At 36.1% G+C, this 17898-nt stretch overlaps 1 protein-coding gene across 2 annotated transcripts in view; it reads right to left on the reverse strand.

Moving 5' to 3' along the window:
* Mgtor (nuclear basket protein megator) overlaps positions 1-17898 on the reverse strand; it is a 676213-nt gene that overhangs the window by 637455 nt on the left and 20860 nt on the right. For both annotated transcript variants that reach the window (XM_090385135.1, XM_090385134.1), the window contains exon 3: positions 15409-15482. In XM_090385135.1, coding sequence (XP_090241261.1) covers positions 15409-15482 — 74 coding nt within the window. The remainder of the gene's footprint in view (positions 1-15408; positions 15483-17898) is intronic.

The following is a 17898-nucleotide window of genomic DNA, read 5'->3' on the forward strand; positions in this document are numbered from 1 at the left end:
GTTTGAGCAAGCTCAATGATAATGGGATTCTTCCTCTTGCTCAGATTACTCACGTGAGGAAACATAAATTCAAATTGAGGAACGACAACTGTAGAATAGATATGTGGATATTCACCTTTAGCCAGAGGGTAGTTGATAGTTGGAACAAACTTTCAACTGTTGTAGTGAAGGTTAACAACTTAAATAAGTTCAAGGCAGAACTAGACAAACGTTTAAAGTGAATGGATGGGTGAAATGGGAGGCTTTTTTTTTTTTTTTTTGGCTGATGCTATATAAGCTTGCTTTCTTGCACCATATGCCTCCACTAATGCTAACGATAAGATGCCTATAATCAGTTTTTGCAACTCATAATTTAAACTTTAAATTTTATTTGGTTTTATTTTTACTGTAAATTGTACTTCTAGCTTTGTTGAGGTTCATGTAGGTCTGATAAAATTACGCCACTGATTTAGGAAACATCAACTTGTTAAGTACTTGTAATTGTGATGGTTAATTTTGTTCTCATTTAATCATCCCACTATGAAATCATGTGGTTTAAATAAGACACTATTTAAAAGTGGTTTAAAAAGACATTATTAATATCATTTGTTAAAAATTGTCAATTCTTTATTTTAACAAATAAAGAATTGAACCTAATGTTTAGCTAAGATACCCTAAGCTAAACTTTAGCTAAGAATTAAGGATCTACCCAAAAATTTTACCCATAAAATATTTCTCTCTATCTTTTCTCCTATGTATTACGAGTCACGTTGTAAGATTATGATGAGCACTATGGTGAGATCCATAATCCTTTTTTTATTTTGAAGGTACAGTCAGTCCTCGTATAGCACGATAGTTGTGTTCCTAGAAACCCTCGTGCAATGCAAAATTGCGCAATATAAACAACAGGCCCTATGGGAAAAATAGGGTTAGGTGCCGACCACTCAAGATTGAACACACATTTGTAACAAAAACATTACCAAACACAATAAATAATCGTAATAAAATATGTACGTATTTTATTACAACTATTACGTAATAAAATATTGCTAATGCTTTTGCTTCTATCGTGAGCAAACTTGTTTTTTGTTTGATTTTCTATCCAAACAGATGACAGCCATTCCATCTCTTCCAATTCTTTGTGTCTTAATCTAATGGATTTTAATTACACTGAGTTGTTCCTGCTATGAAAGTTGTTTTTATTTTCTCTGCATTCTTTGTAATTGTCGGCGTTGCCTCATTTAGGTCTGTAGCACGTGATAAATACATATCACATGGTCTTTCATTTCGCTCAAAGCGTTTCACAATTTCATATTTTTTCTCTATCGACAGAGGTGGACTGGCCATAAGCCTTACCGGGGAAACCCCAGTGGGCCAGAGGCCAGTGTGATTTTGGTCATAAACCACAGTATGGGCCACTATAAATTTTCCCCGGTAAGAATTTTTGACCCAGTCAGCCTCTGTTTATCAATATTGCTTTTCTTTTTCTCTCTGAATCTGCAGTGTCTTCACCAGGACGCTTCATTTTCACACCTTTTAAATATTTTACTCATTTTTAGGGAATAAAGCAGAATTACAAAACGAGGAGGCACGCCTGATACACATAAACAAAGCTGCGTGCGTGTAGCAACTGAATAAACAACACCGTAAAGGCAGAGATACACTATTAACACCTCACATTTTACTAAAGCACATTTCTAGGGGGTTACTACCATAAAACAATAAAAACAATTTCCAGTTGCGTTTCTGCTAGTGGAATCTGTTATAAACTGATAGTAAACTCGATCTAATTGCATTTGCGATTATACCGATAGTTGGAATTGTGTTGGTTTTTACATTATTATGGTGAAATGTGTTTCCCCTTCACTGATATAAAAAACATAAATACATTTTCAGAATCTTCTCTTCATTCCTGTCGTGTTGCGTTCGGTTGGGGTGATTCTGCGTTCGACTGCCACTTCTTGTATAGCCAAAAGCGAATTGTGCATAAGTGAATTCGGTTCGTGTTATGTAAGATATCGTTCCCCTATTTATAAATCGTGTATGATTGAATTCATGTAGTGTAAACACGTGTTATACGAGGAATGACTGTACAGCTTTAAAATTGCTTTTTCAGGCTGGCTGCTAGACATAATAGTCAAACACTGAGCTGAACCAATACTGCCTGGAGATGAATCCTGTTCACAACATGAAGTGACATCAACATTACTTCCAGTCCTCATAATTTTACAAAGCAAATAATACTTTGTTATGCAGCAATTGTTCCTTTCACTGTGGCATCTGTATTGTTGCTCGCTGACTTAATTGTGATTTAATTCAGTTAAGAAAAACTTATTTACATTACATTTTAGGGAATAAAGGTGATTTGCGCTCTTTAACTGATCTGCACAAGAGGCATAAACCTACAAAAATAAGTATTGTATTACTATCGTACTAATACATAAAAGTTTGTTATAAAGAATGATAAATTCTTTGTAATAAATGCATCATATTGATAAAAACAAACTAAATCTGCCACAAGCCTATAAGTGCATTTGCTCTTAAAAAAAAAAATTAGTCAAAAAACTTAGTTAATTTGTTAATAAGAATTCCTATAATCTATAAAGATAATGTAATTTCTTGTATGTTTCTGAAATGTATCTGCCATTTATCTTCAAAATGAAAATGGTGCTCAATTTTAGTTTTGGACAAATGAAAATGAAACATAATAATTGAGATTAATTTCACCTGTTAATTAAATTCTTCTCGTAATCTGAGGCTTTTGAGTCCTAAACCTTATATATATCAAACTACACCCCACTTGGCATCTTTCATATTGTAAAATTAATTCACAACTGGGTTGTCAGCTGTTATACTATTGGGAGTACCTACCCACTTGCCGAAGAGGGGCCAAACAGCCCTGAAGTTACTTATTCTCAGTGGTTACCATCACTGAGAATAAGTAACAAAGTCTTCTCTACTGGATCAGCCTTATTTATCTGAGGTATAATGAGATAGGCAACTAGTTATGTAGGACTTCAACAATGGGATGTTATGTAATTATGCCACTGCACAACTCTGGTTGGTTTACTATGTATAGCAATGATGCTAATGCACTAATTTACATGACAGTAAACTCTTCTCACAGTCTGAGGCTTTTTATCTCTAAATCCTATATGATAAATTGATTAAAAAAGACATTTAAAAACAGTAGTACTACTTTCATATTAAAGTGAATGTTTTCACTGACAAGAAACTCATTACAAAACAAAGTGTTTTTGACCCATATTACCAATTAAAGAAAACTCAGTTTGATTAATAACCATGGATTATTAATCTCCCTCAATTGTGTATATAAACACTAAGTTTAAAAAGGATATCGAATCATACAAGTATGATTATTTTTTATTTTTTTACTCTTTCTTTAATATATAAAAGCAAATATAGTTCAAACTTGACTTTCATTTTCTTTAAAAGTGCATCAGGAAGTTTTATAAAGTTTATGATTTCATAACTGATGATGACTATATCCAAGAAACACCACAATTAATATTGTTTTTTTAATATACTGTTTTTTTGTTACTTGGATTAAAAAAGATAATTGTATGAATACCTGCTTTATTTCTGCTATATGCTTCTAAACCAGACGTTGGCAACCTTTTTTGGCTGCGGCTCAAAATCAACAAAATGTGACTATTAAGAAGACGGTTCAGGTCAATGGGTATTTTCATTTTAAAACAATGCGTTAGTGAATAATAAGATAAATTTTATTGAGAAAACTATTACAATATGCTTTTAAGCTAAACATAAAAAAAACAAAATTATAATTTTAATTATTATAAAAACAATATAATTGCCAAGTTTTAGTTCATTAATAATTTATGAACTTTATTTATAAGCATTCTCTTCGTTATCAATGGCTCCCCTGATGCTGAATTTGTGACGTCGATAAGTCTGATTCATATTTAGTCACCTTAAGACGAATACAAGCGTCTGAATTTTCAGCAGTAAATCTGCTCCTGTTCTTACTTAAAATAAATTTCATGTGTGAAAATATTTGCTCACATTTATAAGTAGAACTGAACGTGGACAAAATGGCAAAGCCAATTTTTTTCAAAGATGAAAACTTCATAGGAAGTGATGCCCAACACGATATCATGAAAATATGTTGTCTTCCATGTTTTCTAAATCTTTCCGCAATGTCTTGAATTTGTCCGTCTACAACGCTGAACTTTTAAAATCAATCATTTCTAAACTTAAATTGTCAATTTTAAGATATTCAAAATACTGCAAATCTAAAACATTTTCCTCTATTTCGCCGGGCTGTATTATAAATGTAAACATTTCGCCGTGCTTCTAAAAACTTTGTGAAATCTACTTTCAAATTCACTTTTAATGTTCAAAATACAACTTTCGAATATATTTAGATTGCTTTCATCGATATTTTCTTTCTCATATTGACTTTTTAGTAAGGGAAAGAAAAGAAATATTTTAGTTTTTATGTCAGTTTCAAATAATATCAATTTCGAACAAAAAGTCTTCCATTCCTCGTACATTTTCAAACTTGTGTGGTTATTTCCTTGGAGTCATACGTTGAAATCATTATAATGGTTCATAATGTCTGTTAAGAACAAAAGTCTTAAAAACCATTGTTAGCATTAGCATTAGTAGAGGCATTTGATGCAAGAAAGCAAGCTTATGCAGCATCAGCCAAAAAAAAAAAAAAAACCACTTCCACTTCACCCCTCTGTTCGTTCAAAATACCTGTCCAGCTGAGCCTTAAACTTATTTAGGCTATCAACCTCCACCACAGGGGATGGAAGTCTGTTCCACCAACCAACCACCCGGTGGCTAAAGGCAAATTTCCGCACGTCTATCCTACATCTGTCTTTCCTCAATTTGAATTTATGCCCTCTCAGGTAATTTTTCTGAGCTAGAGGAAGAATCCCATCAGCATTGAGCATGCTTAAACCATTCAAGGCTTTATAATTGAGTTCGAGATCATTTGTTTATCATTGAGTTCGAGATCATTTGTTTATCATTGAGTTCGAGATCATTTTCACCGATTTCGTAAAGAAATATTTGTATATCATCAAAGCACTCTACAAATCTATTAAGAACTTTGCCTCGACTTAACCATTATACTTCAGCATGTAACAGCAGATCCATTATAATCCATCCTTAAGTTGTTGCATAGATGCCTTTGCAAATAAATTTTCTTCATGTATGATAACAATGGAACGATAAAAGTGGGTAGCCAAGTTCATTTTCCATTAGTTTCGCAAATCCAACATTTTTATCTCTCATAGCTAGAGCACCATCAGTTGTTAGGGAAAACAATTTACTTTTTAAATCCAATATTTTCCCATTTTTGAAATTTTTGTAAACTCTTGTACTTGACATCAATAAAGAACGCACAGTTCTTCATTGACGTTCAAACTATTTATTGATGCAAATCTAATAATAATTGCCAGCCTAGCCATACTATTTACATCGGTACTTTCATCAAGTGCAATGCTAATTATGTCACTAGATAACAAATCATTTTTGACCTGTACGTCAATATTTTTTGCCATATCTTCTATGCGACGCTGAACTGTTCTGGCCGACAATGGCATTTCTTTAATTCTCTCAATTATTTGTTTTTTATTTGCGAAGTCATTGAATAAGTGTTCGGAACAATTTATAAATGTGTTTTTCAAAAATTCGCAGTCTCTAAATGGTTTTCCGTTGGTACCAATACTAAGAGCTGCAACAAAGCTGGCAAATGTAGCGTAATTGTGGCTGATAACAAATCTCTTCAAAAATTTATTTTGTTTTCCATAATTTAATACACGTTTAGCAATGTATTCATATTTTCCATAATTTGGCATTCACTCACATCTTTATGTTTTGAAGAAAAGTGTCGCTCAATATTGTAAGTCCTGGCAGTAATTATATCTGTACATAAAGTACATATCAATTTGTCACCATTTTCCAAACATCCATACCTTTCAGTCCACACATCTTGAAATAATCTCTTTTTTGCTGTTTGTTTGTCCATGGTAATAAAAATAATAATTATTTCGCTTAGGTAACTGTTCTCGCGCTTCTGAACTGAACTACTGTTTATTCACGTTAAAGACAAAGTAAACGTAAACAAGAGTAGATGCGTGATCAGCAGGTGGGCAGGGCTCCTATTGGTCGGCTACAGGTGGCACACAGTCAGAGTGCCCAGCCGACCATTGGAAGTGAATAAATGCTCATCGAATAATGATGAGATTCGTTCGGACAATGTCGCTGTATTCCGCCTATGTTCATTTCTGCAACTTTGTAATCAAACCAAAATGTTAATCTTATTATTTATATTTTCTCAAAGTGTTTGTTTCACGTTCTTGTTTTATAATTTATTTTTATAGATTATACTTTATTTGCAAAACTCAAGTGGATCACTTGAAATTATCAAATGGGTCACTTGGTGACCCGCGGGTCATAGGTTGCTGACGCCTGTTCTAAACTCTCCCAAGAAATTTACATTTTTCCTTCACATAAAAAAAAAAAAAAAAACACCATTTGTACAGCTAGTATATCATGCATTATAGTTCTTTTATGAAATTCTTTATTTTCTGCTACTGTGAAGTCTCCACTTTAGCATCTTGAAGACTAATATTTGACCATGATCTTTAAAAATGATCAAAACAGTCAAAATTACAGGAAAGCATAACTGATATTAGCATTAGCAGAGGCATATAATGCAAGAAAGCAAGCTTATTCAGCATCAGCCAAAAAAAAAAAAAAAAAAAACACACCACTCCCATTTCACCCCTCCATTCGTTCGAAATACCTGTCCAGTTGAGCTTTAAATTTGTTTAGGCTATCAACTTCAACAACAAGTGATGGAAGTCGGTTCCACCAACCAACCACCCGCTGGCTAAAGGCAAATTTCCGCACATCTATCCGACATCCGTCCTTCCACAATTTGAATTTATGCCCACTGAGGTGATTATCCTGAGCAAGATGAAGAATCCCATTGGCATTGAGCATGCTATGCTCAAACCATTCAAAGCCTTATACACCTCTATCAGATCACCTCGCCGGTGCCTAGTCTCCAGACTCTGTAATTTGCAAAACTTAAGCCTTTCTTCGTAAGAGCAACCCTTTGTTCCATTCACTAATCTTGTTGCCCTTCTCTGTACCCGTTCCAGCAGCTCTACATCCTTCTTGAAATGAGGCCTCCAGACCTGTATACAGTACTCAAGATGTGGCCTAACCATTGCCTTATACAAGGGAATAATCACCTCCTTATCCCTGCTAGAAAAATTCCTGTATATCATTGACAAGACACCATGAGCTACTCTTGCAGCTCGTCTGCACTGCTCAGAGAACTTCATATCTGCCTGCACAACCACCCCCAGGTCCCTTTCATTCTCTACCACTGTCAGTGTAGTACCACAGAGTTGATACGTTGCTCTGGGGTTGCTGTTTCCCATGTGTAGTACTTTACATTTGTCAATGTTAAACTTCATTTGCCACCTCTCAGCCCATCTGCTCAACCTTTCCAGATCCTGTTGCAGCAGCATAGTGTCAGTAGTGTCCTTGACAACCCCGCCTACCTTTGTATCGTCTGCAAACTTGGACATTAAACTTGATATCCCATCATCAATATCATTCATAAACACCGAAAACAACAACGGACCCAACACTGAACCGTGAGGAACTCCACTAATAACATTAGTCCACGTTGAGCAGTGTCCATTGATTACCACTCTCTGTCTTCTGCCACTCAACCATCCCCTTATCCATAGCAGCAATTTGCCTCCAATGCCACACTGCTCCAATTTGTGCAGCAGTCTTCCATGTGCAACAGTATCAAAAGCCTTTCTAAGATCCAAATATATAATATCAAAGTTATTCCCTGCATCCAGTTCTTTTGTGACTACATCATAGTATCCAATCAAATTGGTCAGGCAAGACCTGCCCTTAACAAAACCATGCTGCGTCTGAGCTATAACTGAATTCTTGTCTAGATGATCCTGCAGTGCTTCTTTAACCAGTGCCTCCATTAATTTTCCTGGAACAGAAATTAAACTAACAGGTCTATAATTACTTGTGTCAGCCTTTGATCCTCCTTTGTGAATTGGGGTTACATTTGCACATCTCCAGTCTATGGGTACCTCCCCTGAGTCCAAAGAAGCTCTCATAATTATGGCTAGGGGTTTGCTTACTTCCTTTGCTGCCTCCTTTAATATAACTGGATAGATCCCATCCACCCCAGGTGCCTTTTTTATGTTTATCCTCAACAATCTCTCCTCCACTTTCCTCTCAGTTATTACAAAATCATCCAGCTCACTGCCAATGTTTACTTTACCTACATTATTCTCCTTCCTGAATAACTCCTCATGCGTGAATGTAGATGCAAAATACTCATTTCGATTGTTACCCACCTGAGCAGGATCCTCAACTGTTGAAACATCAATATCCAGTGGACCAATCTAATTCATCCCTTTCCTTCTTGAGTTTAAATATGTAAAGAACTCTTTTCTGTTTTTCTTTGCATCCTTTGCCAAGGATTTTTCGTAGTCTGCCTTTGCCTGCCTAATCTCCTTTGTGACTTGGTTATGGACCAACTTATATCTATCATAGGCTTCCATGTCACCATTAATTTGTATGTATCCCATGCATTTTTCTTCTCTGCCACATGTCTCATTAGTTCATCTGACAACCATTTAGGCCTAAACCGTGAACAATATTTCTTAGTTGGTATGTAAAGCCTGGTAGCCTCCAAGATTAGTTCCTTGAATGCTTCCCATTTTGGGTTTGCTGTTGGTAACATCATCAGTTGGTCCCACTGTATAGAATTTAAATACTGTCTCAGACCATCATAGTCGCCTTTACGAAAACAAAAACCCTTCCCTTTACCTCTGATGGTAGTTACCTCCTTGAGTAAATCCCACTTCAACACACTGTGATCACTGCCACCTAGTGGTTCATTTATCTGCAGATTCTTAATGCATGAAGAATCACTACTGATAATCAGATCAAGAGTATTGCTTCCTCTTGTTGCCTCACGAACATGCTGATGTAGAAAACAATCATCCAATAAATCCACAAAAGCCTTGCTAGTGTGCGAGTGACCAACCCACAAATTCCAGTCAATATCTGGGAAATTAAAATCCCCCATTATAAGACTCTCTGATTTACTGGCCCACTCTATTTCCCTGTACAATATCTTATTATACTCATCAGAGTCATTAGGCCTATAGCACACTCCTACTCTCAATTTTGATTTCCCTATGCTTATGTCACACCAAACTGACTCGACACTGCCCTGTCCATCGATGTCGACTGGCTTCACTTCCTTGGACTTTATGTGTTTCTTAATTAATAGCATAACCCCTCCTCCCCTCCTGTCCTGTCTATCCTTTCTATACGCATTGTATTCCCCAAATATCAGTTCCGCATTACTTATATCTGTGTGACACCACGTCTCTGATATCCCAACAATATCTGCCTTTGATGTTTTGAGCAATACCTCAAATTCATCAAATTTATTTACCAAACTCCTAGCATTGGTGTACACGCAGGTATACATGCACCTGTTTCTATTCTTAGCTACCCTAACACAACCCATGTGTTTACTTGTACCGCAATGACTCCCAGCAGTCTCTGAAATATCCTGCATCTTGTTTTTCAGGCTTCTGCTCATTTCAATAGAAGCAGTGCAAGAATCACTTCCACCTCTGCCAGTGGCTACTGTTAATCTATTAGTCTTTGTATCCCCCCCAACTAGCAGTTTTCCGACCCACCTAACACTGCCTCGACAGCATCAGCAAAAATTCTTGCACCCTTTCTATTTAAGTGTATCCCATCCCTGTAGAAGCAATCTCTCCTGTTAACAAGTACAGTCCAGGCTGAAAAAAATTCTACCCCTTGAGCCTTGCACAATCCCTCCAGGGCCGAATTGATCGACAAGGCTCTCATCATATACTCTGTCCTATCGTGTCTGGGCAGAATTGCAGACACTTTCAAATTCAACCCTAATTCACGGCTTTTTTTCAACAGTGACCTGTACTTGCTAAGTAATTCCGCCGGTCTCCTACTCTTAATATCATTAGTGCCAACGTGTACAACTGTATCACCTTTTGTGCCCTTAAAAGATGATATCCGCTCTACAACGTCATCAACCTTTGCCCCCTGGCAGACATACCCTGGTCCTATTCCACCTATCCTTTTTACAAAGCATGTTCCCCGTTTCCCTGACAATAGAGTCACCAACAACTACTAGTTCCTTCGGGACCAGCGCATTCTGCCTTGGGGGTTGCCTCTGTGTCACGTGATGCCCAAGTGCAAGCTCTGGCGTTGATGTGGGCAGCTGAGAGTTTGATGGGCCCCTCAATTTATTTCCTTCGAGGGCATCCACCCTGTCCTTCAAGCTCTCATAAAGGCCCATAACAACGCTGAGTTGTCGCCTGATTTCCTTGCACTCCTTACATCGTGCACACACAAAGACATCCCCCTTGGCAGTATCATGTCCCGTACCTGACTGCTCCGCAAACATCAAGCAAACAGTGCATTTTAAAAGACTGTGATTCAGAGGGCAACTGCCCCCCTCAGTTCTCCCCTGAACCACAGCACTCCCATTAACTTGAGCGTTTTGCTTTGCTGCTCTGGTCAGAGTCATGATTCCGATTTAATTCAATAAAATTTCAAAACAAAAATTAAATCCTTAAGTTATATCCCAAAACAGTTATGTTATATATATATATTTTTTTTTTTTTCGGTATCTAGTGTTTTCTACGAGTTCCCTTTATACAACTTCCGTATCACGTGTACCACTATAGTTATGTATTAATTATTTGTTATACGATTAAGTCGTTATATATATATATATATAGCGTTAAAAATACAATTTAATTGACAATAAAGTTTATCAAGATTAATAGATTTACTGATTAATTGACAATATTATATTATGCACTATACTACACTAAGCTTATGCTATCGTGTAAAAATGGCGGGAATTCTCGAACGGTACTTCTACGGACTCGTAAGTATTGATTAGCTTCCAAATCTCGCTATCTCAATTTAGAATAAACTAAGGATCCTGACTAGGTCTATAATCTACTTATAGAAGATAATTTGATATAGTGAAGATAATTTGTATATCAAATTATCTTCTACTTATAGAAGATAATTTGATTTTATTAAATCAATTAAAATATTAATTTTTTGCAAAAAACTCAGATGTTCAATAATAGATAAAACACAAGTTGGGTCAGGATTATGAGAAGAGAAGCCACAGTTGTTAAGGGCAATTTAATTTCTGGAAAGGAGATCATGCCAGTTTAACCCTGTGTTAGTTAGTCACTCGGGATTGATTCAATATTAACAATATTTCAGTAGTTTGTGATACATCTACTCTGTCCACACAGCTGAAACTCCTAATACCCATTATTGAAAATGTTTTCTTTGAATTCTTCACAGAAACTTCCAAAACTGTATTAATGAAAACTTCACAGAAAATTCCAAAACTGTATTAATTATTGAATAATTATGAAAAATTCATGATTAAGTGAAAACTAATTATACATACATGTTCACTGACATATATGAAAAATTATTAATAGTAATTTTTCCTTTTATTGTTACATGCCTTGCTCCAATTAGTAACGTTCTCTGGCTTCATGACATTATTGAATCATCTAGAACCAAACTGCTTACACATGCCCTTCATGTTTCACGCAGAAAGCGTTCCTATTACTGATACACTCTTCTTGAATCAAGATGTACGTTGAAAGGTACAGTTTTAAATTTGCATTTGCTCTCTCCAACAGGTCTAAAGGGAGTTTTAATTTTCATAAATTAAAAATATATGTTTTTAATATAGAACATGGATTTTTGACAGTTATGTTCATAAAAGATTTAAAATATGTATGGCACCAAAAAAATTAATTTTGAATTATTTTTTTGCTGTTTTTTCTAATTTTCGCACACAGAATTGGAAAATCTGAAAAGTGAGCACAGCTAGATCAACTTTAAACTTGCTGTTAAAAAACATAAGCTGTTTTTAAGAATTAGCAGGTTCCTGTTGAAATTTTTCATTTGAAATTTAAATTGAAATTGAAATTTAATTCAAATTCACTGATAATTAAAATCACACATTTTAAAATGTGACAAAAGACATAAAAGATCTTTTTTTAATGCATGCTAATTCATACTGACAGAGATAAACATAAGATTCATACATTACTTTTATGTCTAGATGAGTAACCAAACATGTTGTGCAAGAGGATCTGCATCTCATATCAAAAGGTTTGAAATGGGGCTTAATTGTTCCTAACTTTATTTAATACATATGTAGAGGAAACAGTTAAGGAGACATTTGATTAAGGAAATATGGATGAGGGAGAATTGTATGGGCTGTAGATGGAGGAAAAGATTACTGAGAGTGTTTGATTTGCAGTTGATACAACCCTCTTAAGATTACGAAGAATTGCAGATTTGGTTAATAGGCTAGAGGAAAGATGGGATAGTTTGGGATGAGAATAAATATTGAAATAAGAGAGAGAACAGATCAGTGAGTATAGGTACATGGAAAGGCTAATGGTGGAAGAAGCAAAGAGCAATAGAGAAATGAAAATAAGAATAGCTATGAATAAAAAAGCTTTTGAAAAGCAAAAAAGAATATTATGTAAGATATCTGGAATTAATTTAAGGAAAACTTTGGTACACTCTCTTATATAGATTTTCATACTTTATGGAGCAGAGTCATGAACACTGAAAATGGAAGGTATCAGAATATAGGAAAGTTTTGAGACATCAGTATGGAGGAGGATGGAAAAGATAAGATGGGTTGAAGTGAGAAATGAGGTTTTCAGGAGGGTAGTAGTAGTAGTAGTAGTAGTAGTGGCACTTGATGCAAGAAAGCAAGTGTAAGAGCTTATGCAGCATCAGCCAAAAAAAAAAAAAAAAAAAAAAATCACACCATACCCTCCAATTGCCTGTCCAGTTCCTCCTTAAATTTATTTAACCTATCAACTTCCACAATGACAGATGGAAGTTTGTTCCAGCAATTAACCACCCGCTGGCTAAAGGCAAATTTCCGCACATCTATTCTACATCTATCCTTTCTTAATTTGAACTTATGTCCCCGTAGGTTCGTATTCTGAACAAGTGGGAGGATCCCATCAGAATTCAGCGTGCTCAACCCATTCAAGGCCTTATAGACCTCAATCAGATCACCGCGCAGGTGCCTAGTCTCCAGCCACTGCAATTTGCAGAACTTAAGCCTCTCTTGGTAAGAGGATCCCTTCATTCCCCTCACTAATCGTGTTGCTCTTCTCTGTACACGCTCAAGCAAATCTACATCCTTCCTAAAATGAGGCCTCCAGACCTGTACGCAGTACTCAAGGCGTGGCCTGACCATTGCCTTATACAGAGGGACAATCACCTCCTTTTCCCTGCTAGCAAAATTCCTATATATCATTGACAAAACCCCATGACCTGCCCTAGCAGCCTGTCTACATTGCTCAGAAAACTTCATATCTGACTGCACAATTACTCCCAGGTCTTTTTCATTTTCTACCACCTTAAGTGTAGTACCACACAGTTGGTACGTTTCTCTGGGGTTACTTCTACCCATATGCAGTACTTTGCATTTGTCAAGGTTAAACTTCAGTTGCCACTTCTTAGCCCATCTGCCCAAATTATCTAGATCCTGTTGCAGTAGCACACTGCCATTACTGTCATTAACAACCCTGCCAACCTTCGTGTCATCTGCAAACTTCGACATTAAGCCTGATATACCTTCATCAATATCATTGATAAATATACAAAACAACAGTGGACCCAACACCGAACCCTGTGGGACTCCACTAATAACATTAGTCCACGAAGAGCAGCACCCATTGATTACCACCCTCTGTCTTCTCCCACTTAACCATCCTTTTATCCATTGTAGCAACTTACCCTTAATACCATTCTGCTCCAATTTGTACAGTAGTCTTCCATGCGCAACAGTGTCAAAAGCTTTCCTGAAATCCAAGTATATGATATCAAAATTATTTTTTGCATCCAGTTCCTTTGTGACTACATCATAATAACCAATCAAATTTGTCAGACAAGACTTTCCCTTAACAAACCCATGCTGTGTCTGAATTATTGCTGCAGTCTTGTCTAGATGATCCTGCAATGCATCTTTAACCAGTGACTCCATTATTTTACCCGGAACAGAAGTTAAACTAACTGGTCTGTAATTATTCGTGTCACCATTCGAACCTCCTTTGTGAATTGGGGATACATTTGCACATCTCCAGTCCGTGGGAACCTCCCCTGAATCCAAGGTTGCTCTCATAATTATGGCTAAGGGTTTGCTTAGTTGCTTTGCCGCCTCCTTTAATAGGGTGGTTGAGAAAAGATGCTTCACTAAAATAATCAGAAGGAAGAAGAGAAACTGGACTGGACATGCATTGCTGAGGGATTGGGATGAAGGACATGATGGTGGGAAAAGCTGCAGGGAAGAGGACCAGTAGGAGAGTGAAAGAAACTATGATAGGTGAAATGAGAGGCAATGATGGATATAAGGAAATGAAAAGGAAAGTTGAAGACAGGGAGATATGGAGAAGTGGTTCTTGGATGTATGCATGGATCTACCCTTGGCAGAACACCAATAATGAAAAATAAATAATGATACAGATCCAGAGGGGTTTTTTTTTGGCCTAATGTAGATTCATCGCTTGGATGTAGAAACAAAACAAGGAGTCCATGCAATGAGAATCACCATGGGTCACCACTACCGAAAGCGTGGCGAGTTGCAGTACAACTGCAACTCCTCACTGTACAGTTATTATATTATTATTTTGTTTTCTTTAGATAAAATCAGTTTACATTCATTTCAAAAATAAACCATAACATTTTTAGAATAAACCAATGACAGGGAACAACTTTCTCACTGAGAAATAAGAAGTTGATCAGAAAAAATTTCAATTAAAAAACTAAAATCTAAGCAAAGTCCAATTTTAACATCAAATTCAAAAATTTCAGCCCAAATATCACAAAAAAGATCCAGACAACAAATAGCCCAAACATAAAAATAAGTGAGATAGATTCCAGTCTCTTTTTAATTTAACACCCTTGTATATGCTAAGAAAAATAATTATGCTATGTTTTCAAATGAGCCTCACATATAATGTCAAAGTAACTGAGAAAAGTAATGCCAATTATAATTGTGAAAAAGCTACCACAAGCCTTTCATTCCAGTAATGCAAATGTTTTGAGCTTTAGTTCAGAAAAACTTTCCAAAAATTATACACAAAATCAAATTGCGTGGATCTATAATTATGTTTTAACAATTATTTTTTTAATAATTTTGGTTTAAAAATTGTTTTAATAAAATATTAAAAATTACTAAATGCATAAAATTTAAAAAAAAAGGGAGAAAAAAAGGATATGTCCAACTTTAATAAAACCTACCAGTTCTAACAAGGTATCCTCTTGAACTTTCTGAACTTCCTTTAACTGCTGTTGATTACTTTCTAACTTCTCCTCTAAAATAAAATAAAGAGGTATAGTTCACTCACTAATGGTTATAATTTATAGGTAAAAATTCTTCATATAAGTTAAATGTTATTCCAGAGAATGCATATTTTTAAAGTTACAGTTATCTACAGAAGGAGGTTAGCAGTTATAAAATGATTTAAATTTCAACATAGCTTCTCATTTTATACCAAAAAGGTTTTGTATTAATAATTATTGCATTTTTATGGATAAAAAAAAAATTAAATGCTGTTTACTGAAGTTCACTGTAAATGTTCCTTTGCTTCACTTTAAAATTAACTCTTAAATTTGACTATGTATAAGTATATTGCGAACGCATCAATAATACATTGCTAATATTCTGTTCATTCAGATTTGGCTAAGTGGCATCGTTTTAAGTTATATCTCATATTGTGAATACCTTCACAATGAGTTGCCATGATATTGCACTACTTTGAATAAGTAACACTTCACCTGAGGAGAAGACCTTCAAAGTAGTGCAATATCATGGCAACTCGTGAAGGTATTCACAATATGAGATATAACTTAAAACGATGCCGCTTTGCTAATATTCTGTTCGTTCAGATTTGGCTATGTATTATTGATGCTTTCACACTATACTTATACATAGTCTAGACTTTTCCATAGCTTGAGGCTTACGCCCTAAACGCTTTATACTCTTAAATTTGACTAATATCAATTCCTTGCCTGTAACGGATACAACATAAATAAAGCATGGACTTCTGTGCAAGGCAAGAAATGTAACAGCAAACAAATAATATACATTATTACAACAAATAATAATTCTTTTGATACTGATGCACAAAAGACTGCTGTACAAATTGGAGTAGTGTGGCATTAAGGGCAAGTTGCTGCAATGGATAAAGAGATGGTTAATTGGGAAAAAATTGAGATTGGTAATCAATGGACATTTCCCTTCATGGACTAATGTTATTAGTGAAGTCCCCCAGGGTTCAGTAGTGGGTCCATTGTTGTTCATCTATATTTATCAACGATATTGATGAAAGCATATCAGGCTCAATATCTAAGTTTGCAGATAATACAAAGGTTGGCAGGTTGGTTAATGACAGTATGTTACTGTAACAGAATTTAGAAAAGTTAGTTAGATGGGCTGAGAAATGGCAATTGAAGTTTAACACTGATAAATGCAAAGTACTGCAAATGTGTGGTACTACACTCAGTAGTAGTAGTGGCACATGATGCAAGAAAGCAAGTGTAGGAGCTTATGCAGCATCAGCCAAAAAAAAAAAAAAAAAAATCACACCATTCCCTCCAAATGCCTGTCCAGTTCCTCCTTAAATTTATTTAACCTATCAACTTCTACAACGACAGATGGAAGTTTGTTCCAGCAATTAACCACCCGCTGGCTAAAGGCAAATTTCCGCACATCTATTCTACATCTGTCCTTTCTTAATTTGAACTTATGTCCCCGTAGGTTGGTAATCTGAACAAGTGGAAGGATCCCATCAGAATTCAGCGTGCTCAACCCATTCAAGGCCTTATAGACCTCAATCAGATCACCGCGCAGGTGCCTAGTCTCCAGCCACTGCAATTTGCAGAACTTAAGCCTCTCTTGGTAAGAGAATCCCTTCATTCCCCTCACCAATCGTGTTGCTCTTCTCTGTACACGCTCAAGCAAATCTACATCCTTCCTAAAATGAGGCCTCCAGACCTGTACGCAGTACTCAAGGCGTGGCCTGACCATTGCCTTATACAGAGGGACAATCACCTCCTTTTCCCTGCTAGCAAAATTCCTATATATCATTGACAAAACCCCATGACCCGCCCTAGCAGCCTGTCTGCACTGCTCAGAAAACTTCATATCTGACTGCACAATTACTCCCAGGTCTTTTTCATTTTCTACCACCTTAAGTGTAGTACCACACAGTTGGTACGTTTCTCTGGGGTTACTTCTACCCATATGCAGTACTTTGCATTTGTCAAGGTTGAACTTCAGTTGCCACTTCTTAGCCCATCTGCCCAAATTATCTAGATCCTGTTGCAGTAGCACACTGCCATTACTGTCATTAACAACCCTGCCAACCTTTGTGTCATCTGCAAACTTCGACATTAAGCCTGATATACCTTCATCAATATCATTGATAAATACACAAAACAACAGTGGACCCAACACCGAACCCTGTGGGACTCCACTAATAACATTAGTCCACGAAGAGCAGCACCCATTGATTACCACCCTCTGTCTTCTCCCACTTAACCATCCTTTTATCCATTGTAGCAACTTACCCTTAATACCATTCTGCTCCAATTTGTACAGTAGTCTTCCATGCGCAACAGTGTCAAAAGCTTTCCTGAAATCCAAGTATATGATATCAAAACTATTTTTTGCATCCAGTTCCTTTGTGACCACATCATAATAACCAATCAAATTTGTCAGACAAGACT

This window comes from Mastigoproctus giganteus, chromosome 11 (genome assembly GCF_048544385.1).
Source record: "Mastigoproctus giganteus isolate SK-2022 chromosome 11, ASM4854438v1, whole genome shotgun sequence".
Taxonomy (NCBI): domain Eukaryota; kingdom Metazoa; phylum Arthropoda; class Arachnida; order Uropygi; family Thelyphonidae; genus Mastigoproctus; species Mastigoproctus giganteus.